This window comes from Boleophthalmus pectinirostris, unplaced genomic scaffold (genome assembly GCF_026225935.1).
Source record: "Boleophthalmus pectinirostris isolate CB_2022bp ecotype Guang Dong unplaced genomic scaffold, ASM2622593v1 HiC_scaffold_1, whole genome shotgun sequence".
NCBI lineage: Eukaryota > Metazoa > Chordata > Actinopteri > Gobiiformes > Gobiidae > Boleophthalmus > Boleophthalmus pectinirostris.
Genome location: NW_026570970.1, coordinates 39833828 through 39858999, shown reverse-complemented (window position 1 = coordinate 39858999; position 25172 = coordinate 39833828). Strand labels below are relative to the sequence as shown.

At 41.2% G+C, this 25172-nt stretch overlaps 3 protein-coding genes, 1 long non-coding RNA gene and 1 pseudogene across 6 annotated transcripts; 3 read left to right on the top strand and 2 right to left on the bottom strand.

Annotated features, from left to right (window-relative positions):
- The first annotated feature begins 72 nt into the window (after positions 1-72).
- On the top strand, positions 73-2659 carry LOC129407637 (uncharacterized). The gene has a single exon (XM_055149240.1). It carries the CDS (start codon positions 536-538, stop codon positions 2582-2584), a length of 2049 nt encoding a protein of 682 aa, XP_055005215.1. The 5' UTR covers positions 73-535; the 3' UTR covers positions 2585-2659.
- An 871-nt stretch (positions 2660-3530) lies between these two features.
- LOC129409031 (5S ribosomal RNA) lies at positions 3531-3645 on the bottom strand (annotated as a pseudogene).
- Positions 3646-10138: 6493 nt separating this feature from the next.
- LOC129409434 (uncharacterized) lies at positions 10139-12436 on the top strand. Its single transcript, XM_055155503.1, has 6 exons — positions 10139-10173; positions 10833-11452; positions 11524-11601; positions 11672-11739; positions 12193-12236; positions 12344-12436. The coding sequence occupies exons 1-6, from the start codon at positions 10139-10141 to the stop codon at positions 12393-12395; spliced, it is 897 nt and encodes a 298-aa protein (XP_055011478.1). The 3' UTR covers positions 12396-12436.
- A 629-nt stretch (positions 12437-13065) lies between these two features.
- LOC129407646 (uncharacterized) lies at positions 13066-15710 on the top strand. Of its 2 annotated transcripts, XR_008631648.1 has the most exons (7): positions 13066-13204; positions 13933-14036; positions 14127-14225; positions 14392-14711; positions 14791-14858; positions 15274-15338; positions 15436-15710. It is a non-coding gene; the product is annotated as an uncharacterized LOC129407646 (long non-coding RNA). The 2 variants fall into 2 exon arrangements; XR_008631647.1 differs by having other exon boundaries at positions 15274-15710.
- A 2497-nt stretch (positions 15711-18207) lies between these two features.
- On the bottom strand, positions 18208-20593 carry LOC129407640 (uncharacterized). 2 transcript variants are annotated; one of them, XM_055149253.1, is made up of 7 exons: positions 20531-20593; positions 20350-20467; positions 20174-20265; positions 19975-20089; positions 19614-19880; positions 19104-19280; positions 18208-19034 (listed from the first exon to the last, which is right to left on the bottom strand). In XM_055149253.1, the coding sequence occupies exons 1-7, from the start codon at positions 20582-20584 to the stop codon at positions 18808-18810; spliced, it is 1050 nt and encodes a 349-aa protein (XP_055005228.1). In that variant the 5' UTR covers positions 20585-20593; the 3' UTR covers positions 18208-18807. The 2 variants fall into 2 exon arrangements, with proteins under 2 accessions (XP_055005228.1, XP_055005234.1); XM_055149259.1 differs by having other exon boundaries at positions 19614-19877.
- Positions 20594-25172: the final 4579 nt, after the last annotated feature.

Below are 25172 nucleotides of genomic sequence, written 5' to 3'. Positions count from 1 at the left end.
TGTGTCCAATGAGAGCCAAGCTATTGAACTTTTGTCTCGAGCAAGAAAAATGCTGGCTGAATCAAACATACGGCTTCACAAAATCGCCTCAAACGTCAGTCAGGTCACTAATGCATTTCCACTAGAGGAGCGAGCAGCAGATCTTAAGGATTTAGATCTGGATGTGGACCCTCTGCCTCTTCAACGAAGTCTTGGGCTTGGGTGGAACTTAGAAAATGACTCTTTTACATTCCAAGTGGGAAAAGATACTAAGCCATTTACCCGCAGAGGCATACTTTCTGTTGTAAACAGCCTATATGACCCCCTAGGGTTCGCTGCCCCAGTGACAATTCAGGGCAAAGCACTGTACAGGGAGCTAACTCTAGAACAACAGGACTGGGATGAACCTCTACCAACAAACAGGGAGATAGAGTGGACCAGATGGACTGAATCACTTACTGCTCTTGAAGGTCTCCAAATCCCCAGACCCTTTGTACCAATTTCACTGTCACATACTCAAACAAGGGAACTATGCATTTTTTCAGATGCTTCAACAATGGCAATAGCAGCTGTAGCTTACCTCAGGGTTGTTGACACAAATGGTCAGTGCCATGTGGGGTATATGATGGGTAAATCTAAACTAGCGCCATCTTCTGCCCACACAGTCCCACGCCTAGAACTGTGCGCAGCTGTTTTAGCAGTCGAACTCGCTCAGATAATCATCGAGGAAAGTGACATTGAGTTTCAAGCTGTCGACTTTTATACTGACAGTAAGATAGTTCTTGGGTACATTCACAACAGCACTCGTCGATTCTATGTGTATGTAGCTAATAGGGTTGCCCAGATCCGCAGATCAACCACACCCGACCAGTGGCATCATGTGGCCACAGACCAAAATCCAGCAGACCATGGTACCAGGCTCGTTCTCGCATCACAACTGCAATACACAACCTGGCTCTCTGGTCCTCTGTTCTTAAAGGTCAATACTGAGCAACGTGATAAGCCTGAAAGTTTTGATCTTGTGGATCCATCAGTGGACATGGAAATCCGTCCTCAAGTGACCACTTTAGCAACAAACGTCAAGGAGAACAAGCTTGGCTCACACAGATTTGAGCGTTTCTCAACCTGGAAATCCTTGGTTAGGGGAATGCAAGCTCTCATTCACATGGCAAGGTCGTTTTCAAAGGTCATACCTACGGACCACTGTGATAAACACTCCACAGATCTCTCTCAAGCAAAGACAGTTGTTATCAAATGTGTTCAACAGGAGATCTTTAGAGAGGAAATCAAAAGACTTTCTGAGGGAAAAGAGATATCCTCGCACAGTCCCCTTGAAAAACTTGATCCCTTTATTGATAGTGAAGGTTTGTTAAGGGTTGGGGGACGTTTGCAAACAGCAGATCTTTCTGAACTAGAAAAACACCCCTTGATTATCCCAGGTTCTCATCATTTAGCAGTTCTCTTAGTCAGACACTATCACAACCAAGTAGCTCATCAGGGACGTCAGTTTACGGAGGGTGCTCTGCGCACCGCAGGACTTTGGGTTCTAGGGGCTAAAAGACTGGTTTCTCGCATAATTCACCAATGTGTCACATGTAGGAAACTAAGGGGTCGTCTAGAGGAACAAAAAATGGCAATTTTACCTGCTGATAGGCTTACCATTGACCCGCCATTTACTTACGTAGGTTTAGATGTTTTTGGACCTTGGAATGTCACATCCCGCCGCACAAGGTCAAACAGTGCTGAGAGCAAAAGGTGGGCAGTGATGTTTACATGTCTTTGTACTAGGGCAGTGCATATAGAAGTTGTCGAGTCAATGTCCACCTCCAGCTTCATAAACGCTCTCCGACGATTCTTGTCAATCAGGGGACCAGTCAAACGCCTTAGGTCAGACCAAGGTACAAACTTTATCGGTGCCTGTAAGGAGTTGCGAATCAACTCTGAAGATCCAGAAATCAAGAATTTCTTACAGGACCAAAGCTGCACTTGGGCATTCAACACCCCGCATTCCTCTCACATGGGAGGGGTGTGGGAGAGGATGATCGGACTAGTTCGAAACATTCTCGACAGTTTACTTTTGAAAAACTCTAACAGTCGTCTCACACATGAGGTATTGGTCACTCTTATGGCTGAGGTCATGGCCATAATGAACGCCAGGCCTTTGGTCCCTGTGACTACAGATCCTGAAACACTGGAAATCCTCTCACCTGCAATGCTTCTCACTCAGAAGGCCAGTCCAGTGTTATCACCTCCGGGGAATTTTGAACTCAAAGACCTTTACAAAGCCCAGTGGCGTCAAGTTCAGGGGCTTGCCGATTGTTTCTGGAAAAGGTGGAGGCAGGAATACCTCACCACTCTGCAAGCAAGACGAAAATGGAAAGCAGAAAAACCTAACATAAAAGAGGGTGATGTTGTTTTGTTAAAAGACACTCAAATCAAACGTAATGAATGGCCTGTTGGTATTGTAGTTAAGGCTATTCCCAGTGATGACAAAAGGGTAAGAAAACTTGAAGTCAAGATTGTAAAACAAGGTTCTGTTAAGACGTATATGAGACCTGTTACTGATGTAATTGTACTTTTGTCTGAAAATGGGGATAAAGGTTAAATAGTGGTATATTCATTAATATACCAGGCGGGGAGTGTACTGTTGACCCATTTAATACTTTATTTGTTATAAAGTTGATTGCCGCCCTCTAGTGGACGCCTTTGGTTTTTAAGTTTTGTTTTTCTACCGCACGTGCTCACTTACAAGCGTGATCGGTTCGCAGTCTGACAGAATACGTCTCTGTTTTCGGCCTTGGGGCATCTTTGTCCGTAAGTTTGGCTTGTTTTGTGTTATAATATTGTTTTCTTGTATTGTTATAAATATCTGAAGGTTGGAACGGTGGTTTTGGCGCATTCGCGGTGTTGCTTATTGCTAGTTTCTTTGCTAGCTCCGTCCTGTGTTTGGGCTGGGTAGTGGGGCTTTTATTTTTGTCGTAACATGCACGATTTGTTAATACACATCTTTTGTGTGTTTGTTGCAGTTTTACAAAAAAGGAAAAACGGAAAAAAGAAAAAGACAAAGAGACAAATGTGGAAATAAACGTCCGTAAAGACAAGTCTTTTCCATATGAGGCTTGACATTAAGCATTTACAGTACTACCGGGAAGTGCTATAATTTTTTCTGTCCGACCCCAGACTACTTGCCCGGAAAACAAAATGGTGCCAGTTAATTATATAATTTAAAATGTGCAGGCTAGTGTCGTAGTACCTAGACTTTTTTTAGGCTGCTCAGCACAACATGCCCCGGGCAATCTGTGCGATTGATTGATGATAGCATTTATATAGCGTCTTCAAGATACCCCAAAGCGCTTTACAGTTCATTATTCATTCACTTCACACTCAGTGGTGGTAAACTACTACTGTAGCCACAGCTGCCCTGGGGCAGACTGACGGAAGCGAGGCTGCCATCTGAGCCATCAGCCCCTCCGACCACCACCATCACTCACGCTCACACCTCTTTCATACTAGCAATGCAGGTGAAGTGTCTTGCCTAAGGACACAACGACCCACTGTGGCACCTGGAATTCCTAGCGGTCTCCCATTCAAGTACTACCAGGCCCAGCTGCTTAGCTTCTGAGATCTGACGGGATCAGGCTTTTACACAGCCGTATGGCCACAGTGTCCTGTGAAAAGACCATGTCCAGAAATATGTTTAATTAGTGCTTTAAAATTTGCTTTTGAAATCCTCGCGTTTGCCCTGGTCAGCCTGTACAGAAGGTGATACAAGTCTGTTCAGCTGTTAGGGCCTGGCTTGACTGCACGTACATTTCGCTCTATGCGAGCGTAAAAACTGCAACTTTTGGACGTTTTAACTTTTAGAATGCATGGAAAGTGAATGAGGACGGCTTCACTGCAGGTGCTAGACGCACGTATGGAGCAACGCGTCCTGCACGCGTAGATTTCAGAATAGGATCCATCCTATTTTTTGACACTCTACACGTATCCCCATCAAAATACACAGAGCATGAATTCTTTGGTTGTATTTGTGCCTTTACCGTCAGGACAACGTGCTCCTGGGGCAAGATCTGTGTCATGTAAAAGGGCCCAGGTCAGAAAGACTGTTAATAAGAGCTTTAAAATTTACTTTTTTAAATCGTGGCTTTTGCCGTGGTCAGCTGTACAGAAGGTAAATACAAATGTGTTCAGCTGTTAGTTTAACTGTAGAACCTGATACAAGCGGCTAAACGCGCCCAGTCAAATTTGATCGTCTTCTCATTGAGAAACACAGAGTCAGAGCTGCGCGTGTACTTCCTGCTGCAAGCTGCCGGTAGAACCGCCTTGCGTTGACGCACGGCTGTGGTTTCGCGAGGTTACACGAGTTATTGTCTCGTCTCGGACTGACCACGTTTGGACTCGTCTTGAAGGCGCTTGGACTCGGTCTTGTCTCGGACTCGAGGTCTGACTTTAGACAGGTGCGATCATATTTCATTACGGCCACTGCTATCGGCAATAAACTTGTACCGGTGTGCGGGGGCGTGCGGGGTGTCTCGCTGCAGCCTGTGCGTTTGTGTGGAGCGCCCCCAGCGCGCGTGCCTTGTCCGCAACAGCGTGTACCCTCTCGTACCAGCATGTATCACAGGGCAGGATAAACTTTTTAAAACATTCTACCTGCCCATCTGCCTCACGTCATCTGCTCCTTCTTTTCGCGCTCCTCGCTCCTCCCTGCATATAGCACAAACGGGCTCCCTCTTCAATGCCCACAGATTAGAAAAATAATACTAAAACGAATCCAAATTTATGTTACAATTGTTGCACAAAGAGCACTACTACTACATGTGGTTGAAGTTGCCTAATAAAAGGCTCAAAATGCATCTATGTTTGTCACGCATGCGTTTGGTAAATGTGGTAAATCCCACTGCAAACCAGCAAGTGAATGTAACTCCAGTAGAAACTTGACAAAACGGGTTTAAAAATCTACCCACTTATTCACTTTGAAGCAGTTTTGTGTAAAATACCAATGGAAGTTTTCTTAAAAAGGGTTCTCAAACTGTGGGTGGGTCTAAAAAAGGGCAGTGTTCAGTACAGTACAGTTTGCTTTCTTAATTTAATCTTAAATTAACATTTATCAGATAAAATGGAGATAGATTTCTAAAAACATTGATATATATGTGCAAATTAACTGTAAAATCCAAATAAATGTCAAAAATGACAAAGATGGTCATGATTTGTCTCGATGGGCTGTGGTCTTGGTCTCAACCCTCAGAGGTCTTGGTCTTGTCCTGGTCTCAGGACCCTGAGGTCTCGGACAGGTCTTGGCCTCAATTAAATGCAGTCTTGACTAGAACTCTAGCACAGGCATATAAAAACTTTTTTTTCATATGAATACCAACATAACATGACCACAATGACTAAATGGTTGAGAGAGTGGGGCAGAATCTCAAATATATAAAACAAGTTTAAAATCATTTCACACTACACTCCACAGTGTAAATATGGAGGGAAAAAAAGAAGCATACATGAAAAAGTGTGTCCAAAATTTGTATGTATATGAGATGAAAACGATTATCATTGGTCTTTCATTAAATTGTTCTCTCTTGTTTCCACTCAGAGTCTAAGAGTGCCTCAACGTGTCTCAGGTTGTCAGACCCATATGGGCAGGTGACAACTAGAACTAATGTGATTATAGATAAATATGACAGAACATCTATAGTCCTGGTTGCTGTCATCTGGGACCAATGCTGGGACCAATGAGCAAGTTAATCTGAAACTGTGATACATATTGCCTTTTGCAGTGTAACATTTTGTAATGCAGTATTGTCCCTCATATGTAATGGAGTTACACTACTTTGCATTACATCTGATTTACTTTCTGTATGTTTAAAGTTAATTTTGGCTTCATGAGCTTCACAAATATATAGCCTTATAAGTCCTTCCCTTGGACCCTCGCCCACAGGTTAAGAAACCGACTTTCACTTGCACATTTCACATTTCAAATATTTTTAGTGCCAGTACACCATAGAACTGGACTTGCACGAGCCTATAGTCTGTGCAGATAGTGTTGGGTATCGAAACTCTGTTTCAGTAGGCATCGACCGAAAAGGCCCGGTAAGTACTGGTAAGTACTAAAAAACTGGTATTAAAAAAAACAAAAGTTCGCTCGGTGCCCACTTTCGGTCCCTTTCATTAAATGCCCGCGTCAATAAGCCAACACACACTTTAATTTCACTTCAATTTATCAGTAGTGCAGGTGTTCACGCGTCAGTACTGCGCTCTGCGCAAATGTACTGCACAAACAGCGCTCATGTTTAACATGTTGAGCATGTCCTACATGTGTCCAAACTAAGTGCAGTGTGTCTTTTACCGGTAAAAACAGAAGAGCTGAAGAAACAAGGGTGCAGCGTGAAACTTGTATCCACCGAAAACCCCAGTCTCCAGTGCGGGGCGTTTATAGAGTCTCAAAGCCAAAGTGCGTAATAATAAATCCACAGCCTGCAGTGTCCGCGTCAAATTTAAGCCAAACATAATATGAACCAAAACTCCGCAAAACCCTGCTCCTCATTGGTAAATATATCCAGCGTGGAGCGCGTGTGCGTAAAGATGTATCCAAACGAATCTGCCTAAAGTTCTCCATAATTCTCCTCCGTCCTCCTCCGAGTAGAAAAAGCGTAAAGTTATTAATCAAGTAAGAGCACATGCTCTATGCGCTGCCTTTTATATAAAGTGCAGAAAACGAGAAAACAAAAGCGAAACTTAAGCGCAGGTCAGTCTTCGTGACAATCAGTTGTGCGTTTATTTACAATCAGTTGGCCATTAATTTGCATAAAAACATAAATTGTAACTATACCCTTTGCGCACTTATAAAGAAACTACTACATATCTCGGTCCTCTACTGTGGAGTTAGTTTGGACTGCTTAAATTTAGGTCCTTGTTCGCGCTTCTCGTCGCTGCGTAATAGGTTAAGAAAACACGGGATTTACGCGCGTGGCACTGGAGCGACGCAACTGGAGGCGCACAGGTAGGACTGTTCTCTATGAATGGATCTCAGTACGATGTGGGAGTGTGCACGTACAGGGCTCATGAGGACTGAAGTAGAGAAGCAGGTTTAATGTCACGCGGCGTGGTCCTCCGGTGACACGCCCGCTCACAGAGCGCACGTATCGCTTGGAGACGCCCCGGTACCGTCCCAGTGAATGTTATTTCCCAAAGCACGGGCTATAATAATAACCTATGCATTTTTAACTAATTACTGAGATTAGTGAGTAGGCTTGATAAATATATGGCAAATGTTTGGAGTTGGGTTAGCCCTGAGTTCGCTTTTCATTCCGACGCGTCATGAAGTTTTCCTACATATGTGAGATGTGACGGTAGAATGAGAGACAAAAAAAAGGGGTGGAGTGGCACGGTCCGCACTAAGGGACATTTTTGATTGACTGGGCAAAGATTGTGGTCAGGAGGCAGCGTAATACTACGTCCGTTTATTTAAGATGCTACAGTCAGTGGGAAAGACAAAACATTGACTGTGATGCGCACAGCAGCGCGCATGAAGTGAGCACTTGTCACCCGCGGCCGTTTTTCGTGGCAGTTCAAAAGGTTGGACTTATCTGTTCCTTTCACGGAAATGAAAAAAATGCGTTATGAACGGACAACCCGTCGCTTTGTTTATCAACCAAATAAATAGTTATTACTGGGGGACTAGATTTGTGTCGCTTTATTTTCACTTGCCCGCTCGGGCAACTAGGCAGAGGAGAGTACTTGCCCGGAAAAAATTTTAGTTGCCCCGGACCAGCGGACAACCGTTAATGTCGAGCCAGATATGGTCGTGTGGACTCTCTTTTTTGTATGTTCGCTATCTGTCTAGCCCTGGTAGAGACGCCATCGTGAGGACAGAATACTACTACTACTATTACTACTACTACTACTACTACTACTACTACTACTACTACTACTACTACTACTACTACTACTACTACTACACTATTACTACTACTACTACTACTACTACTACTACTACTACTATTACTACTATATACTACTACTTACTACTTCTACTATTACTACTACTACTATTACTACTATACTACTACTGCTACTACTACTATTACTACTATTCCTCCTCCTCCTCCTCTACTACTACTACTACTACTACTACTAACTACTACTACTACTATAACTTTTATTCAATTGCCTCTATAGATAGTTTGTTGATGCGTAAAAGAACATTCTAAACAAGCAACAACATCTCATAGGGCACACGACAGATCTCCCCTAAAAGTTACATGAGCAGTTTGGTTTAAATCACACTTACTTCCGACAATACAATTATGTCTACATTATCAAGTTTTCTTAATCGTTTCTCCTCAAACATATTGAGTGTTTTATGCAACACAGTCTCACTCCGAGAGCGTCAATAAGTGACATTTTGTCAGTGCCCTTTGGCGTCAATACAAAACGAAAGTAGTGCCCATTTGCGTCCAGCAATGACGCGAAGTGTTTTTTCATTCATCTTAAGGAGAATCCCACAGCGGTGAAATGTGACGAGTTGCGCTGTTCTTTTTGAGACAATATTTTCAATATTTGTTCGAAATATTATTCATATTTTCTAGTCCTGGTTTAAGACCTGGTTTAAACCTGGTTTTAGTTCTGATTTTAGTCCTGGTTATAGTTCCGGTTTAGAGCCACCCGCGCACGGAAGGCCGCCACGCGCGCGGGACGAAACGCAGCGCGGGTGGACGACGACGGGAGCGGACGGGAGTGCACGGGAGCGCACGGGAGCGCACGGGAGGCGGGCGTACGGGAGCGCTCGTGAGGCGGGCGCACTGGAGGCGGACGCGCACGGGAGGCGGGCGCGCACGGATGGCGGTCGCGCACGGGAGGCGGGCGCACTGGAAGAGGCGCTGCGCTGGAGGCGGGCGTACGGGAGGCGGCCGCGCACGGGAGGCGGCCGCGCACGGGAAGCGGGCGCGCACGGATGGCGGTCGCGTACGGGAGGTCGGTGCACGGGAAGAGGCGCTGCGCTGGAGGCAGGCGTACGGGAGGCGGCCGCGCACGAGCGCGTATAGCAGTAGGACTCTTATCTCTGCCACGATTAGACAGCGAGCGGAGAATCATTCTAGAATTTGTAGGCCATTGATTCTGACTGACTATAAGAAGTTACCATGGTTACCACTGACACGGAACTCTCAAAACATCGAATAACTTGACGCTTTTAAAGTGGCTTGTGCAGTGTTTGTAAAAGTAGCCTATTTCTCATGATATTGTTTTGTCAGTAAATTCTATTAGTGGTGATTTAAAAACAAAACTAAACAACTAAACATGATTTTTTTTTCTCCCCCCGTTATCGTCATTTTCGACACTACACTTCCCATAGTTCATTGGTTTGGTAAGGCGCCAGGTTCATCGATTGTAATTTATATTTACATTTTTATTAATTAATCTTACCCATCGCTTTTATTACTCCCTTGTGTAAAATATCCGTCCGTGGAATATTACAAATTTTATACATAAAATATATTCATAATGCCGCGCAAATGACGTCAGCGTCCACGACTCTCCTATCCCAGTTCCCGCCATCTCCCACCAGCATTTGCTGTTTTCCGTTTGTGGAAGTCCGTGGAGCTATTAAAATAAGTAAGTAAGTCTTATACATGCTAATAACCACATAATAAACATTTGTGTAATTTAATGCTAGATAATATAGCACAACTTATCATAAAGCAACATAAAAAAAAAAAAAAAAAAAAAAAGTAAACAATACAGCCGTGGCACAATACGATACTGTATGACTGTAAATCCACGCTATGGTGTTATAATCATTTTTAAGTTTAGCATTTTAAAATGTTCATTTTCATTGGCTTAGTATTAGGTAAACATTCTGTACACAATCCCTATCTCTATTTGCTCTAAATTGCTACACTTGTCAAAATACTACTTTTTTGATGAACACCTGTTATATACACTGTGTTTTTTTGTTTGTTTGTTTGTTTGGTTGTTTTTTTTTAGTTAAAATGACAAGGCCAAAAGTGAAGGCTTGCCCCTCATGTGGGGAGGCGAACCCTTTGGCTCGAAAAACCTGTGGGGCCTGCCTTGTCTTGCTTCCACAAGGTGGAAAGGTCCACCTGCAGAAAGAAAAAATAAAGCAGTCTGGATGGGCCACAGGAGTAAAAAAAAAATAGGAATGTTGGCAGAATTGTCAAGTCTGCCCAACTGTCTGTAAGTTCATTTTGTCTGTTTTTTGCTCGTCACATCACTGATAAATATGAATAAAACAACTAATTTGTTAGTAATCTTTATTAACTTGCTATAATCTTTTTTTTTTTGCAGACATTTAAGCTGCATGAACTTGGGCAAAACCCAATTTTGTTCATTGGGCAGCCTAAGAGGAAGGGGTTCTTGGCAGACATGTTCCACCATTTCAACCTCGACCCAATAGCGGAAGAGATAATAAAAAAAATGATTAAACTTTATGAGCACCTGCTTAAAAGTAAGATTTGTGTTTTATAATTGTAGAAATTTTAGCATTACATAAGGGTGTATAGAAAAAACAGACCTACCAAAAACTACACAAAGATACAACCATCATACCACACAATAGCCCCAATCATAACAGCATCATTCCAGAGTCTGAAGAAAGAAAGATCTTTGTCCAAAGGGGCTTTTGTAGGCAGAGCTGCTACTTTGAGCTCAAGCTGGTGTTCAGTCTGGTGCTGAGTGCTGCATTAGTGCCAGGAACAGACACTTTGCTTTTATCTGATTATAAAACCCAATGGAGATCATTAGACATATTTTTTGCTTTAATAGAACACTTATGAAAACAATATGCATTGTACCTGTGTGTGTTTGAGTTTGTAATTGTATTCCAATGTTTGCAGGACTAGTTGTACCACAGCCATCCACCTCCATCCACCATCCACTGCTCCATCCATCCCCGTCCACTTCCACTGCCATCCACTGCCATCCACTGCTCCACCGTCCACTTCCCTGCCATCCACTGCTGCTCCACCGTCCACTTCCCTGCCATCCACTGCTCCACCGTCCACTTCCCTGCCATCCACTGCTCCACCGTCCACTTCTCTGCCATCCACTGCTCCACCGTCCACTTCTCTGCCATCCACTGCTCCACCGTCCACTTCTCTGCCATCCACCGCTCCACCATCCCCTGCTCTACCATTCCCTTCAACCCCTGCCTCAATGCCCCCTGAGAAAGCAGCAGAAACTATTATACTTCATCTTGTCCCTGTTGACCCTATGGTCCCTCCATCCCCTGCTCCCCCATCTTCAGCTCCACCATCCACTGCTCCGCTGGCCACTCCTCCACCATCCCCTGCTCCAAGATCCACTGCTCCAAGATCCACTGCTCCGAGAGCCACTGCTCTGCTGTCCTCTGCTGCAAGATCCACTGCTCCACGATCCCCTGCTCCAAAATCCACTGCTCCGCTGTCCTCTGCTTTAAGATCCACTGCTCCGCTGTCTTCTGCTCCACCATCTACTGGTCTTCCATCCTCTTGCCTTTCTCATCTCGCTAGTCTTCCTTTTCTCATTCTGGTTTTGTTGTGTTTTCAGCCTGCACTCCTTCATCTCCACCCTCTTTCTCCACCCAGAAAACTCAAAAACAGGCAAAAAAGAGACCTCATGTGAAAGGTTAGTTGTTGAACAGTTTTTGTTTTTATATGGGTACAGTGCTCATTATTATCTTTATCTATTTTTGTAGAATGTAAAAGACACAAATATCAAAAGGTGTTTCGCTATGAAAAAGTAGTGGACAAAAGAGTTTCAAATGTAAGTATATGACAGTTTTGCAGACCAGTTGAGCAGTATGTTGAAGGTTTCTCTGCAGTGCCTTTACATATATTTTATTACACTGTAAAACATTCAAAATCTTACTGAGTCTTACTTTGCCTGGAGGAGAATCTCCTGCTTTTTTTCCATGGAAATGTTGTTTCTTTGACTGTAATATTATTAACTTTCTATTTCCATGGATTCCAGAAAATTACGTGTTGTTGCTTTAAATAACTCTAGACTTAGCTAAGACATCTGTCTGCCTCCCCTCACAACTGAGAGGCTGCACTATATCACACTCTTTCAACTTTTATATCATCCCCATTTATATCAGGATATATCTCCAGTAACATTATAAGGCCAGGTTTATGATGTGTATTATGAAGCAAGATTATGCTATTTTTCTTCATGGTTTAAAATGCATTCAGTATTATTATAATGCAATTTTTTTAGGGAAAAGCAGAAGTCAAAATCCGATGGTCACCATGTCCTGAGTGGTAAGTGATGTGCTATCAAATAATTGTAACTTAATTAGAACTTAGTTAAAATTTTTTTTTAAAAAAGCTGATTTTTTTTTTTTTTTTTTGTCTTATACTGTTTGCAGTGGTAAGGTGTGGGATGACACCTGGGAACCAGCAGCACAGTATTTGTTGTAATTGTAAAATAGTAGTAGTAGTAGTAGTAGTAGTCGTCGTGGTTGTTGTCATCATTCTAGTAGTAGTTGCAGTTCGTTTAACAATTAAAAAAACATTTTCTCTGTATTGTTGTTGTTGTTTTTTGCGGATATACAGTCAAATCAGTCATGCTTACCATATACAGTTTTAGACCTGTTTTATTCTTTGTAGTCTGACATTTTTTCAAAATCCTTGTTTAGGTTTAGAGAAGTTATAGATATTCCACTCCAGCGTATAACTGCTCACACCCCTCAGACAAAAGATTGAAGAGGCTCCCATCCTAGACAACAACACTGCAGTTAAGCAAGAACATTTCATATAGTACCTATATTTCAAGTTATCAAATCTTAACTTGACTACAACCTATTGCTGTTCTGTAGAAGACCGTTACTGATCAACAGTATTTAATGGAGGTGGCAGGGGCAGTAATTGTTAGTGTGTTAACATTAGTGGGCATAGAGCAAGTCTGTATGTTATATTTTGCGAGTCAGATTTTCACCTCTCAGGGGCAGTGAACTACTATGGTCCTGTCAACAGGCTAATCCTCTGAATAAGGTAAAACTTACACAGATGTTTTGCGTATTTGCTTTACTCTAAGAGCTATTTTTAAAAAAATGCTTTTCACAGGTCCAAAAAAAAATGAATCCACTGATGAAACTCTGATGATCCTTCATTCAGAGAACCCACCAGGAGACCCTGATGTTATAGCCTCTTCTGTACACTGTGTCTGGCTTGTGGTGTCCTCTCGACATGATGATAAAGAAAGAGAAGTTGACAGACCTGTGCTAAATGTAAGTATGTTGCTTTAGAAATTACACTTTTATTAATTATGTTTTGCAGCAACAGCATGAATGTACTTAGTAATACTACAGTCAGATTTTAACGTAACATTTCTCACCAAAAATAAGCACACTTCCCTATGCAATGCCAGTAATACAGTATGTCTATTCCCAATCATTGTCAAGTATGACGATGACAGACAAATCTAGACAAAGTAATGAATTTGGCTTGGCCATTACATTAATCTTACCGTAACCAGTCATCAGCTTTAAAATATGTTGTTTGAGTCTTCATCTGTACTCAAGATGGAATGATGGCAAGTTAAGCCGCTGTAACATCCCTTGGTACAACAATCTGAAGTTGCCTGCTCAAGGCTGTCATTTGCTTGTGAGATATCAAGGCATATTTGTGTTCCTTGCTGTTTTATTTCATTACACACCCATGTATCCATATTTTTAGCCTTTTTCTGAACTATTGAAATGGTTGACCACTGCCAGTGACGTGCAATACAACATGTTTTAGCATAACTGTTTCACTATGGTCAGATTAAACCCAGGGATCACTTATTTCTAAACAGAGCACTCAGGATGAATGCAAGAGCATAGTATCTGCTTGATGTCAGGCATAAATGGGCAGCAGGTATCTTGACCTTTTTAAAAATGTATGTTTGCTATCTGTATTATATTTATATTTGTCCAGATGCGACTGTCTAATTGTATTTATTTATTTTGACATACAGACAAAGAACAGACAAACCAGGGTCAGTAAGCAAAAAGAATGAATGAACTCCGTGGTAGACTGCTGTATATTTGGTGATGCTTTCTTGGGAAGCACAATGAGAAGGTAAGCAGTGTGTGTACTCAGAGATAGAACAGCTATGGAATATAATGATAATTTGTGCATCTCTTTTCATAAACATGGCCTGCTTAAAAGACACCGGAGGTGAGGTCAGACTGTCAGACCCTTATTTGTCCAACAATGGGTAAATCACAGTGCTGCAAGCAAGATAAGCATGGGAATGAGAAGCATCATGTAATTACAATCAATATAAATGACTATTAAAATAGACAAATGTAGGTCAACCCTCAGTCTAAGTTATTGTGACTTTTTTCAATGGTGCTGCAACATAGCAGAGAAAATATTTGTCATTAACAGTGTGAATATTTATTTATAACAACCAACTGTATTCTCTTTTTAGTAATGCGCCACCCAAGATGTTCTATCCAAATGTAGGACAGAGGAGATCAGATTTCAGCAATTTGCCAACCTTGAGTTCTTTAAGAAATCCCAAGTGCTCAACAGAGGCAATGTCTCAAGTGACTGCTCTCTGTGGTGCTGTGCACCGTTACATGTACATGTGAACCGAAGTTCCTCTATTTATTTTCTGCCTTTATTCTATGGTGTCACATGTCAGCAGCTATCTTGTGACTGAAGAAACATCTTCAGATTTTGAGAGGGATTTTCAAGGCGGAAAGATTCATCAAATGATTCAGCAAGACATCTTCATCCACACCAAAGGTGAAGAGGACGCATTGCATTATAATGCTTGCATAATTTACATTTATGACATTGCTCCTGTCTCTGTTTGTCATTGCAGTTTGAGGCTGTATTCGGCAATGAAGGCTTCAACTGATGTGAATGTGCTACCTGCTCCCGTCTAAACAGGTGATCAGTGTGGTACAGTGTACCAGCTAATGTTTTGTTTGTTACGAAGAACATTAAACATCCTTAATCAAATATTGCTCTTGCTATTTTTTTGTGTGAAAAAAAAAATATATAATTATAATAATTTATATGTATTAATTAAGTAATAAAAACATTTATTCCCAAAAACAAACATTTAATCAGCGGCCAAATCTGCACTGTACATAGCAATAACAAAATAATAAATAGCATTGAGATTAATAAATTAATAAATTTCACTACCTAATATATAATTTAGTTCAGTTTAGGCATATTAACTGTATACCGAAAAACTGAAAATTTTGACCATTGGCATTGGCCCAGTATGTTACTACTTTCATGTTTGCATACATTTTTCACTGTACTAACACAATGCTCTGTCTTTTTCCCTTAACAGACTACGCTGAGGACTTCTGGTTATTCCCCCCACCAAAAGAAAGTGTGGCAGGTGTTTGCTAAGAGGTTATTTAAAATATATTGCAATCTATGATGTGATTGCATTTTTTATTTTATAGAGCAACCAGTCAGGGCAAAAAAAATGAATGGGTTTTCTGTTCAGAGACAACACCCTTGGGATCACTGTGGCAAGAACTGTATAAGTGCAATAAAGGATCATCTCTGAAGAAATTATATCTGAAAAGGTGAAGGAGTGAACAGGAAAAATAAAGAGGCTGTCTGACTAATCACCAGGCCCACGTCTACAGGGGTACAAAAGGATGCTGAGCAATCTCATTTAAAAGTGTTTGTATGTAAAATAATGACAGATAAAATGGAAGAGTATTGTTTGCACCCCTTTGAAACTCGGATGCACCCTGAGTCAGTTAGGTCCCACACCTGAACCAAACACCACACCACATCACACAGGTTCTACAACAACCCCACGGGCTCTCCATCTGACTGAAACCTCCTCATTCACACAGTTTAGACAAAGCACCTTCGCCATTGCTCCTCCTACTCTCTCCCCCTCCATTTTAGAAATTCGGACACACTTATCACCTTTAAAAGACTGCCCCCACCTCCTCGACACTGCCTTTGATGCACACTTCTCTTTGAAAGGAATATTCTGACTTTGTTTAAAGTTGTCAACTAGTAAACAAATAATTGGAGGCAACAATAGTAGCCTACATCAGATGCTATGAAGTAGTAATAGCTTATAGGGCTACAACTGCTATTTAGCCAGTGGCATTTAAATTGTGTAGGCGTATGTACAAACTGTTTACATTAGTGATTACATGTGATTCATTGTTGAGTTCTTTTTGTGGTTAAGCAAAACAACAAGCTTGGCTAATAAAGTTACTTTTAATGGATTGAATTATTGTTTCCATTATTTAATGCACCATAATCATTTTCTTCTCAGTGGAGCAAAATACACTATGCAAAATAGACACTACGTTTTACAGATGCTTTCAACATCATCTTGCAGAAAAAAAAGTTTATCTACATATTTTGGTGAATATTTCTTTTAAATACATTATTATAGCATTCATAAATCCTCTGTCTCTTATTAGGGCTCATGTCACAGCAGCATCTGTCTAAATATGGGCTCATAGGCCTTTTTTCTGATGTGTGGGACACAGGTGACAGTATGATCTTACACAGACCCCTCCTCCTGATGTGACATAGACATGCCCAGAGGCTCTCACACACATGTTCCTTAGGCTTAGATGCACCTGTGCAGCTCTGTTTTATCTTCTACAGTGTGACTAAGGGAGCACCTTGGTCACCCTATATATATATAACATTGCACTTCTGATTCCTTTTCCTTTTACAATATGTGGAAGATGGACTTATCACATGATCTTGGAAGTTCATGATATACCAATATACCTAAAGAACTACAATTTGACTAAACTTACAAAAAAAAATGAAAGGAATAGATCATACACTGAGTGGACATGTCCAGTGGAAATAGAGAAGTTCTTGTGTTCATTTCCTCTTAACTAAGTGCATTACTCAATGAGAAGGCCATTGAACAAATACATTAACGACCGGACATACAGTCATAATGTAAATGTGTTTGAGCATGAATGATAATTGCAAAAGGTGCGTATAATTCTGTTGTTTCTGTTTTCAGACTTGTGTTAAACAGGTTCAGGCAGTGCCATGTCTCCAGTAAGAATTTAACCCTATGTAAGTATTATGGATGATGGAAGCCATGATACCCAAGAAATAACTTTTTTATCTTTCTTTTAATGTGAGGAAGAATTGTTGTTGAATATTCTTCCCTGTGCTGATCATGATGATGGTTTTTATACACATGCTCCAGCCCATGCACATCAAGCTGGATCTGGTCTCTGCATGTGTCCTACTAGTTCATTTATAGATTCCTCTTTTCAGTACAGTGTTCAAGAGTACCCGGTATATCATGGCTGCTGGATCTTTTTTCCATGTCGGCCTATTGTAAACAGAACAAAACCAAAATGAAACATACTTGCATTCATTGTAAATTTTACCATTTACAATGAAACATTGTATCACATTGTGTTGGCTAACCCCTCTCACTCAAAGGATTTATGGGTGCACTGCACTACTATGGAACATTTCTGCTATAGGCAACACCACCTGCTTGTTTCCATGGACATATTATTGTTTTGTCTGGATTATGGGCTAGGCACTAATGTGTACACCACTATAATAATAATAACAAATCAATATTGTGCTTATATGCATTTTGTACTCTCCTTCACATGGAAATAATACATTTATAGTTTATAAGTAGCATGCCTGCATGAATGCTTGGTGGAATCTGTGTGCTTTTTATATATTCTCTGTCTCTTACTGGTGCTTAGGACAGACGGCTCATATATACCCTTCCTTCTTGCTATGGTCTTTGCTTTTCCTCATTCTGAATACCATGGATATATAATGTAGGCACTTTCACTGTTGTCCTAATGCTGACATATACATAGACAAAAAATATACACATAACATATATGTTGATTAATGTTATCATTATTGTAGGAATATATTGTAACATGACAATATCAAATGTAACATTTTCAAAAATCTACTATAGGAATGAATACAAAGGATCAATTCATATTTTTCAGTTAGCTGAGTGTTTTATTGGAGAAGAAAGTAACACAGCAAAATAATTTTGCTGACAAAGATGTACAATATTGATTTTATTTTCAGTCTGTGGGCTGTCAATGTATAGTTATTCAACATAAAAGGTGTGAATACAACACAATACTAATGTTTCTGCTGCTCTAAAACAGCATGGCTGTCACTTTACACACCCAGACATTCACTAGCTAGGACCACGCCAAGAACATAGTGCGAAGAAGTTTATTGATAATGTACAAAGCAGGGCAGAGATGGCTGGGTTGAGACTCTAGGTGGGGGCTCCGTCTCAATCTACAATTGGCCCAGTCGGAACGGGACCCCCCTTGTAGGGGTCTTATGACTGAAAGACAAAATAGGGGATGGGAGGGTGGGGTCGAGTTAGCCCAGACAAACTGGGATGATGGGAAAGGCTGCTACATAAAGGCTTCTGGGAAATTAGAGGCGTAGTCGAGATGAGTTGTGGTTCGCTGGTGAGAGGAGAGGGCGGCTGAGGCGTGGTCCTGCTCCTGAATCTCAGTTAATCATAGTAACTACATGTATCAGCCCTAAACCACAGATGAGGTGATTAACCAAAATAAGGACAAAAACATGAAAACTGTAGAAACCCCATACACATACTAAAGTTATAAAATCATGTAACATAAAACATAGGCCAGAAAACAGCGTAAATATGGGCCCTTTTAACTCACAGTTGATTCCTAAATCCAAAACTAACTCACTCTAAGCCTTCTCCTTTCTGATCTGATCCATATAAATCCTTATAATACAAATAGAAAAATTAGTCAACTAGTACAAACTTTGGTGGACTGAGGACACCCTCGACCGATAAATGAATTAAACAATTTAAGGTCTATAGAACTACATTTTAGTACATGTCGTCCAAATCACTGTCCAAATCACTGTCCAAGTCACTGTCCAAGTCACTGTCTGGAAAATCAGAAGTCATCTGTAGGAAGTCACACTCTGCTCCAGTAAAAATGCTCAAGTAGCAGTGCCTCACATCCTGTATTTTTTGCCGAATGTTCCACAACTTTTTTTTTAATAGGGCCTGCATGCCATTCAGGGCCTCATCAGTGAGTACATCCTGAGTATCTAAAAGTAAAAGAAATTTAAAACAGTTACTAATAATTAATCATTATATTTTTTCATAAAACTACATACTCTGGAGGGGAAGTTTAGAGACCCGGTCAGAATGCTCTTTCAGCCAACCAAAACGAGCTAGGAGATAATTCCAGTGCTTAGCCATCTCAGCAACAAGAATCTTCTTCTCTTCTTGCAGTCTTCTCACTCCCATGACTTGGTCAAAGACTTGTCTCTTTGTCCTAATGGTAACATGATCTGAATAGCATAAAGGTAATCATCATTACTGATTAAAATGCATAAAGTATGTGATAAAATCAAGTAAAATGTAGAAGCAGCACTTCCTCCAAATTGAAAGCTAAATACTTTTTTCATGATGGTTAATTGTAAAATTATAAATCAATTAATAGTTAATAACAAGTGCTTACTATACACATCCAATCGTGTGTGGGTGTGAATATGTATGAATGGATGTGTGTGTCTAAATTTGTATCTAAATAGAAAGAATATTATTATGTCTCCAGGCTAACTGAAGTAAATGTATTATGGGAAAAACTATGGAAACAAGTGACTAAATTGTGAACAATGTACCATTTTGGTTGTCCTGCCATGGCCATGCGACATCTTCTCTGAGGATTGTGTCAATGCACAGAGCCTCTGCGCTTGAGCTCAGGGTGTTATACTCTTCAATCAAAGTACATAACATCCGCTTCTCCTCTCTGAGTTTGCGTCGGACCCTGGCTCGAGCTTTGCAGCCGTCTGTGTCTTTGTACAAATGCTGCGTGCGTCTCTTGATGCTTGCTACCAGTCCCTCAATTTTACTTTCCAAGGCATCTTCATCTGTTGGAGTGGTTGCTGCTATAGAGAAAAAAATTCCATAGTAACATGAATATACATCATAATCTCAATTTAGACAGAACATGTATTATTTTATATGTATGACAGTTCTCACATTCAGCCCACTCCTTCACATCAGCTACCCAGTCCTTTAACTGGACCTCAGTGAGAAAAAGTTCATTTTTTGTGGATTCCAGCATTTTTTCTTTTTCATCCAACATCTTTATGGTCTGTAAGTAAAAATGCAATCAATCAAAAATTGATATGTTCTTGATATGGTATGTCATTAACACACTATATATAATAGTTATTACTTTCAGATATCTGCGGGACAAGGATCCAGCCAAGTTTTCAAACTTGTGATCATTCCACCGTATGGCCATAAGGGTTAACATGTCAGAACGCCCTATAACAGAAAGGAAGCTCGTCACTCATTGGGAGTTTTATATACACTGTTAATGAATCACTCTTAAAGTATGTGTTATGTCACCTGCTTTTGACATATGCTTTGTTGTCACAGCAATGCGAGAGAGGAAGGCATTAACTTGTTCTACCTCCTCTCCAAGGGTTAAGCCAGCCCCCTCCTGATATGCTCCACTCCATTTAACCTGTTTGAAAACAAGAAGGTTACAGGAGGGATTAACAAGGATTCATTCTGTAACTTCACTTACTTCACATTTGAAGTCATGAGCTTTTGCATGGAACACGGAAAGAAAAGGTTTCATGCTGAGCAGTGCCTGGAGCTCTGGACAAATGCTTTGAGACCTTTTTTAGGTATGGCCAATATTTGCAGGTAACATCCATGCAAAAAAAGGTGCTGTTTGTGACCTTTTGTTGGAGGTACAAAGGATAAGCAAAAATTTCCCCCCTGTACATGTTAAGTGCACAGAGAAGAACTCCATGCCGGCACACTGCTAGCTCAAGTCCCTCTTCATCCAGCTTGCTGGCAGATTTGCGGGAGGTTTCTCTGGCTGCCGACCACTCGCCACCACAAATACCTCTTCCAGACACCTAGTAAAAATGAGAAATGCAAATTATTTTGATATTTGAAGATTTTTTTAAATTATAGATTAAAATTAGCAACAATACATGTTTGGCCTTGCTGTGAACATAGTTCACAAAATTTGCAACATCATTATCATTTGCAAGGAAAACTCCATCAAATATTGCTGGTTCTTCAGATCTAAAAAGAATATAGGAACAGTAATAAATTAGCTGAAAACATTTTTGAATTCATATAAGAAGAATTGTGATATTTTATCTGTATGTACAGTTTACAATTATTTATTATTACCTTGATGCACTCTTAAAGCGGTAATGCTTACGGTTTCCATCAACAGAAACTGCAAGCATATCTGGACTACAGGCCGGACAAGTAAAGGGCTCCTCTTTACAGCACCTATCCAGCCCATACTTAACAGCCTCCCACTCAAAAAAACTTCTCAGGAAGGTGTCAGCAGAGATCTTCCCCATCTAATGAAAAAAAGACACACACACACACACACATAAACACACACATACTGTGTATAGAGAGATAGAGAGATAGAGAGAGATAGAGAGAGAGAGAGAGCGAGAGAGAGATAAACAATAAATTACGTACACGGCCAAAACGGACAGTTCTAAGATCAAGCATTCTTAAGAATGCCTGACAAGACAAGCCAGGTGCTGCCATTTTCATGTCTTCATAAGTTGCAAACACATCAGTGGCAAAGAGAGTGGCAAAGTTGAGTGTTGCTGGCCAGAAGTCACTGGCCAGAATTGTATCAATTCCTGCAGACCATGTAGTGCAGCAACTGTCACACACGAGCTCTGGAATACTCAAATCATGTCGTCCTTAAAAAATAAAACATGTTTTTTTATATATACAAATATTTTTCAAGTTACTACTTGTGTTATAATTTGTATTAGTTTTACATCCTATCCTATAAGTCCCAACAATCTTTCTGTTCAGTAGCATTATTTTGTAGGATACAAAATTAAGTTATAAAAACATGTGTAATATCTGTAGTGTAAGTTTTTTTCAACAATACACTGATTCCTACCATTCATTGTAACCACAGCCACACGCTTTCCTGGTTTGAGCTTTAGGGAGCTGGCACAACCACAGATTGTAGCAGGTATCTCCAGAGGCACAAGACGATCTAAAATGTAAAAAACCATTAGCACCCAGATTATGGACAAATCAAGGACAAATCCAGAATGGGCTGCAAATTGTATATAGGTATATGGTTTAGCACTTTTTACAAGCTTACCATAATGGCAAAGAGCCCCACTGCAGATGACTTTGGTTGGGGGCAATGGCTGATAAAAGCCAGCAATAGTGGCCTCCCTGTTGTGAAGGGGATATCTATCGTGCATTCTGCGGTCACACTCAGAGCAGAGGAAAGGGTGTGGACGGCAGTCACGGCACCGCACGACAGCAGCATTGCTCCAACATTCCTGGCAAGTCTTGGGAACCACGTGTTGATTTGCCATAATGGTGTTTACCAGGCGTGGTCTTTCTGTCCTCCAGTTCTCAGCAAACATGCACTTTCGTTTGCTCCACTCTGACGATGCTTGAGGAGAAGTTTGATGAGGTAGTTCTTCCTCCAACTGATCCACTGTAGTATCACTTAAGGCATGCTGGAGCTCCAGCATAAACTCCTCTGATGAAAGAGGTACAAAGAAAAGTAGAAATAAATAAGGATAATAAATAAGGAGGATTAAGTATTGTTCAAAACCATGCCATGAGAAAACAATAATATGTTACATTAAGCTAATGACTGACAAATATCATACCAATTGTCTCAGGAGTGAAGACCACCTCAGTCAGGTTCGGAGCAGCATCTGCTTGAGGCAGGCGGCTACAATCAGCTGTAACACAGAGAATATCATTCACTGTACTGATCATTGCCAAAAAATAAGAGAAGTATTATAGAAGTTAAGAAATATCACACTTCAACAAAATTAAAACAAGGTGTACAATTAGAAATATAAATGCATGTACCATATATAGACACATGCCAAGATAAAATCTGAGCACTGATGCGAAAATATGTACATTTTTTTGTGCAAGAACACCACTCACCCTTAGAAGGTTGCTTCCTATTTGATCGTGGCTTTGTACAGATAAGGCTTCCATCATTTCTCCTTTTCTTCCACCTCACCATTGGCACTGCAGCCTCTTGAACAGCAGTAGCCTCCTTCTGCAGCTTGCAGAGGAACTCATCAACCCCCTTAAGATCATCACTGACCTCACTCTGCAGTAACTCCTGCAGCTCCGAATCGCTCATGATGATCAGAACAGACAACAAATTGACAAAGACAGTGACAAAGACAGAGATATGCAAGCGACAGGAACAAGACACAGAGAAAGAACCACAATACAATAGAAAAACAGAACAGACAGAAAGACAGATGGGCTCTTAAAAGTGCCTTTGTGTTGTGCTCTAATGTATACCTAGTAAATACAGATCTGATGATGTGCTGGACCGGGTGGAAAAAAAAAACATAGATTGCACAGGTAAGAATGGTATACATTGGTAATCACTGCATTACATCAATTTCAAAGAATTAAGTCTTTATAAACGGGTGGAGTTTATGTGCCATGATAATTTTCTATGACATACCTAATTCTAATCCTTTAGTTTAAAATGAAGCTGTTGGTTCAAATCCTATGGTGGTATTTGCTGTTTAGTTGTCAAATTGTAGTTTGTTGACCTCATTTATGGTTCATATCTCTGTAATTACTGGCCCTATGAAATCACTGTTGTTCGCCTTTAAGCTTTGGTCTTTCTTTCTTATTCTTTCTTTCTATTCTATTCTGTATATATTCCACATTTTGTATATATCGTACTTGCTGTTCCTTGCACTTCTGATGAGATGCTAAAACACATTTTCTTACCTTGTGTTTATACATGACCTTGTATTTATGCAAGTGTAATGACAAAAAAATTGAATCTAAATCTGATAGTTGTCGATAAATTCTTTATGGAAGAAGATTTGTCTACAAGTATGGAAGAATTTATATCTCTTGTCGACCAAACAAATAGCCTAAAGATAATCAAAAATGTCCTATTAATACGTATGGAAATTCTTTCCAAAACCACTGAATCTGTCAGATTTATGTTTGTCCTCCATTTGAAACATTGTAAAATTCTACCTGCTGTAATCATACTACCCATCTCGAGTCATTTGGGGCTTTATGGCTTTTCATAAATTAATAATATATCGCGTTTTAATGCATTCTTAAGATTCTGAAATAATGTGCTACTTACCTCCACAAACGGAAAACAGCAAATGCTGGTGGGAGATGGCGGGAACTGGGATAGGAGAGTCGTGGACGCTGTAATAAACGTCATTTGCGGGGGTGTATGGGGGGGGGGGGGGAATCATGTTTTAGTTGTTTAGTTTTGTTTTTAAATCACCACTAATAGAATTTACTGACAAAACAATATCATGAGAAATAGGCTACTTTTACAAACACTGCACAAGCCACTTTAAAAGCGTCAAGTTATTCGATGTTTTGAGAGTTCCGTGTCAGTGGTAACCATGGTAACTTCTTATAGTCAGTCAGAATCAATGGCCTACAAATTCTAGAATGATTCTCCGGTCGCTGTCTAATAGCGGCAGAGATAAGAGTCCTACTGCTATACGCGCTCGTGCGCGGCCGCCTCCCGTACGCCCGCCTCCAGCGCAGCGCCTCTTCCCGTGCACCGGCCTCCCGTACGCGACCGCCATCCGTGCGCGCCCGCTTCCCGTGCACCGGCCTCCCGTGCTCGACCGCCATCCGTGCGCGCCCGCTTCCCGTGCGCCCGCCTCCCGTGCGCCGCCTCCCGTGCCTCCAGCGCAGCGCCTCTTCCCGTGCGTCCGCCTCCCGTGCGCATCCGCCATCCCTGTGCGTCCGCCTCCCGAGCGCTCACGTGCGCTCCCGTACGCCCGCTTCCCGTGCACTCCCGTGCGCTCCCGTGCGCTCACCTCCCGTTCGTCCACCCGCGCTGCGTTTCGTCCCGCGCGTGGCGGCCTTCCGTGCGCGGGTGGCTCTAAACCGGAACTATAACCAGGACTAAAATCAGAACTAAATCCAGGTTTAAACCAGGTCTTAAACCAGGACTAGAAAATATGAATAATATTTCGAACAAATATTGAAAATATTGTCTCAAAAAGAACAGCGCAACTCGTCACATTTCACCGCTGTGGGACTCTCCTTAAGATGAATGAAAAACACTTCGCGTCATTGCTGGACGCAAATGGGCACTACTTTCGTTTTGTATTGACGCCAAAGGGCACTGACAAAATGTCACTTATTGACGCTCTCGGAGTGAGACTGTGTTG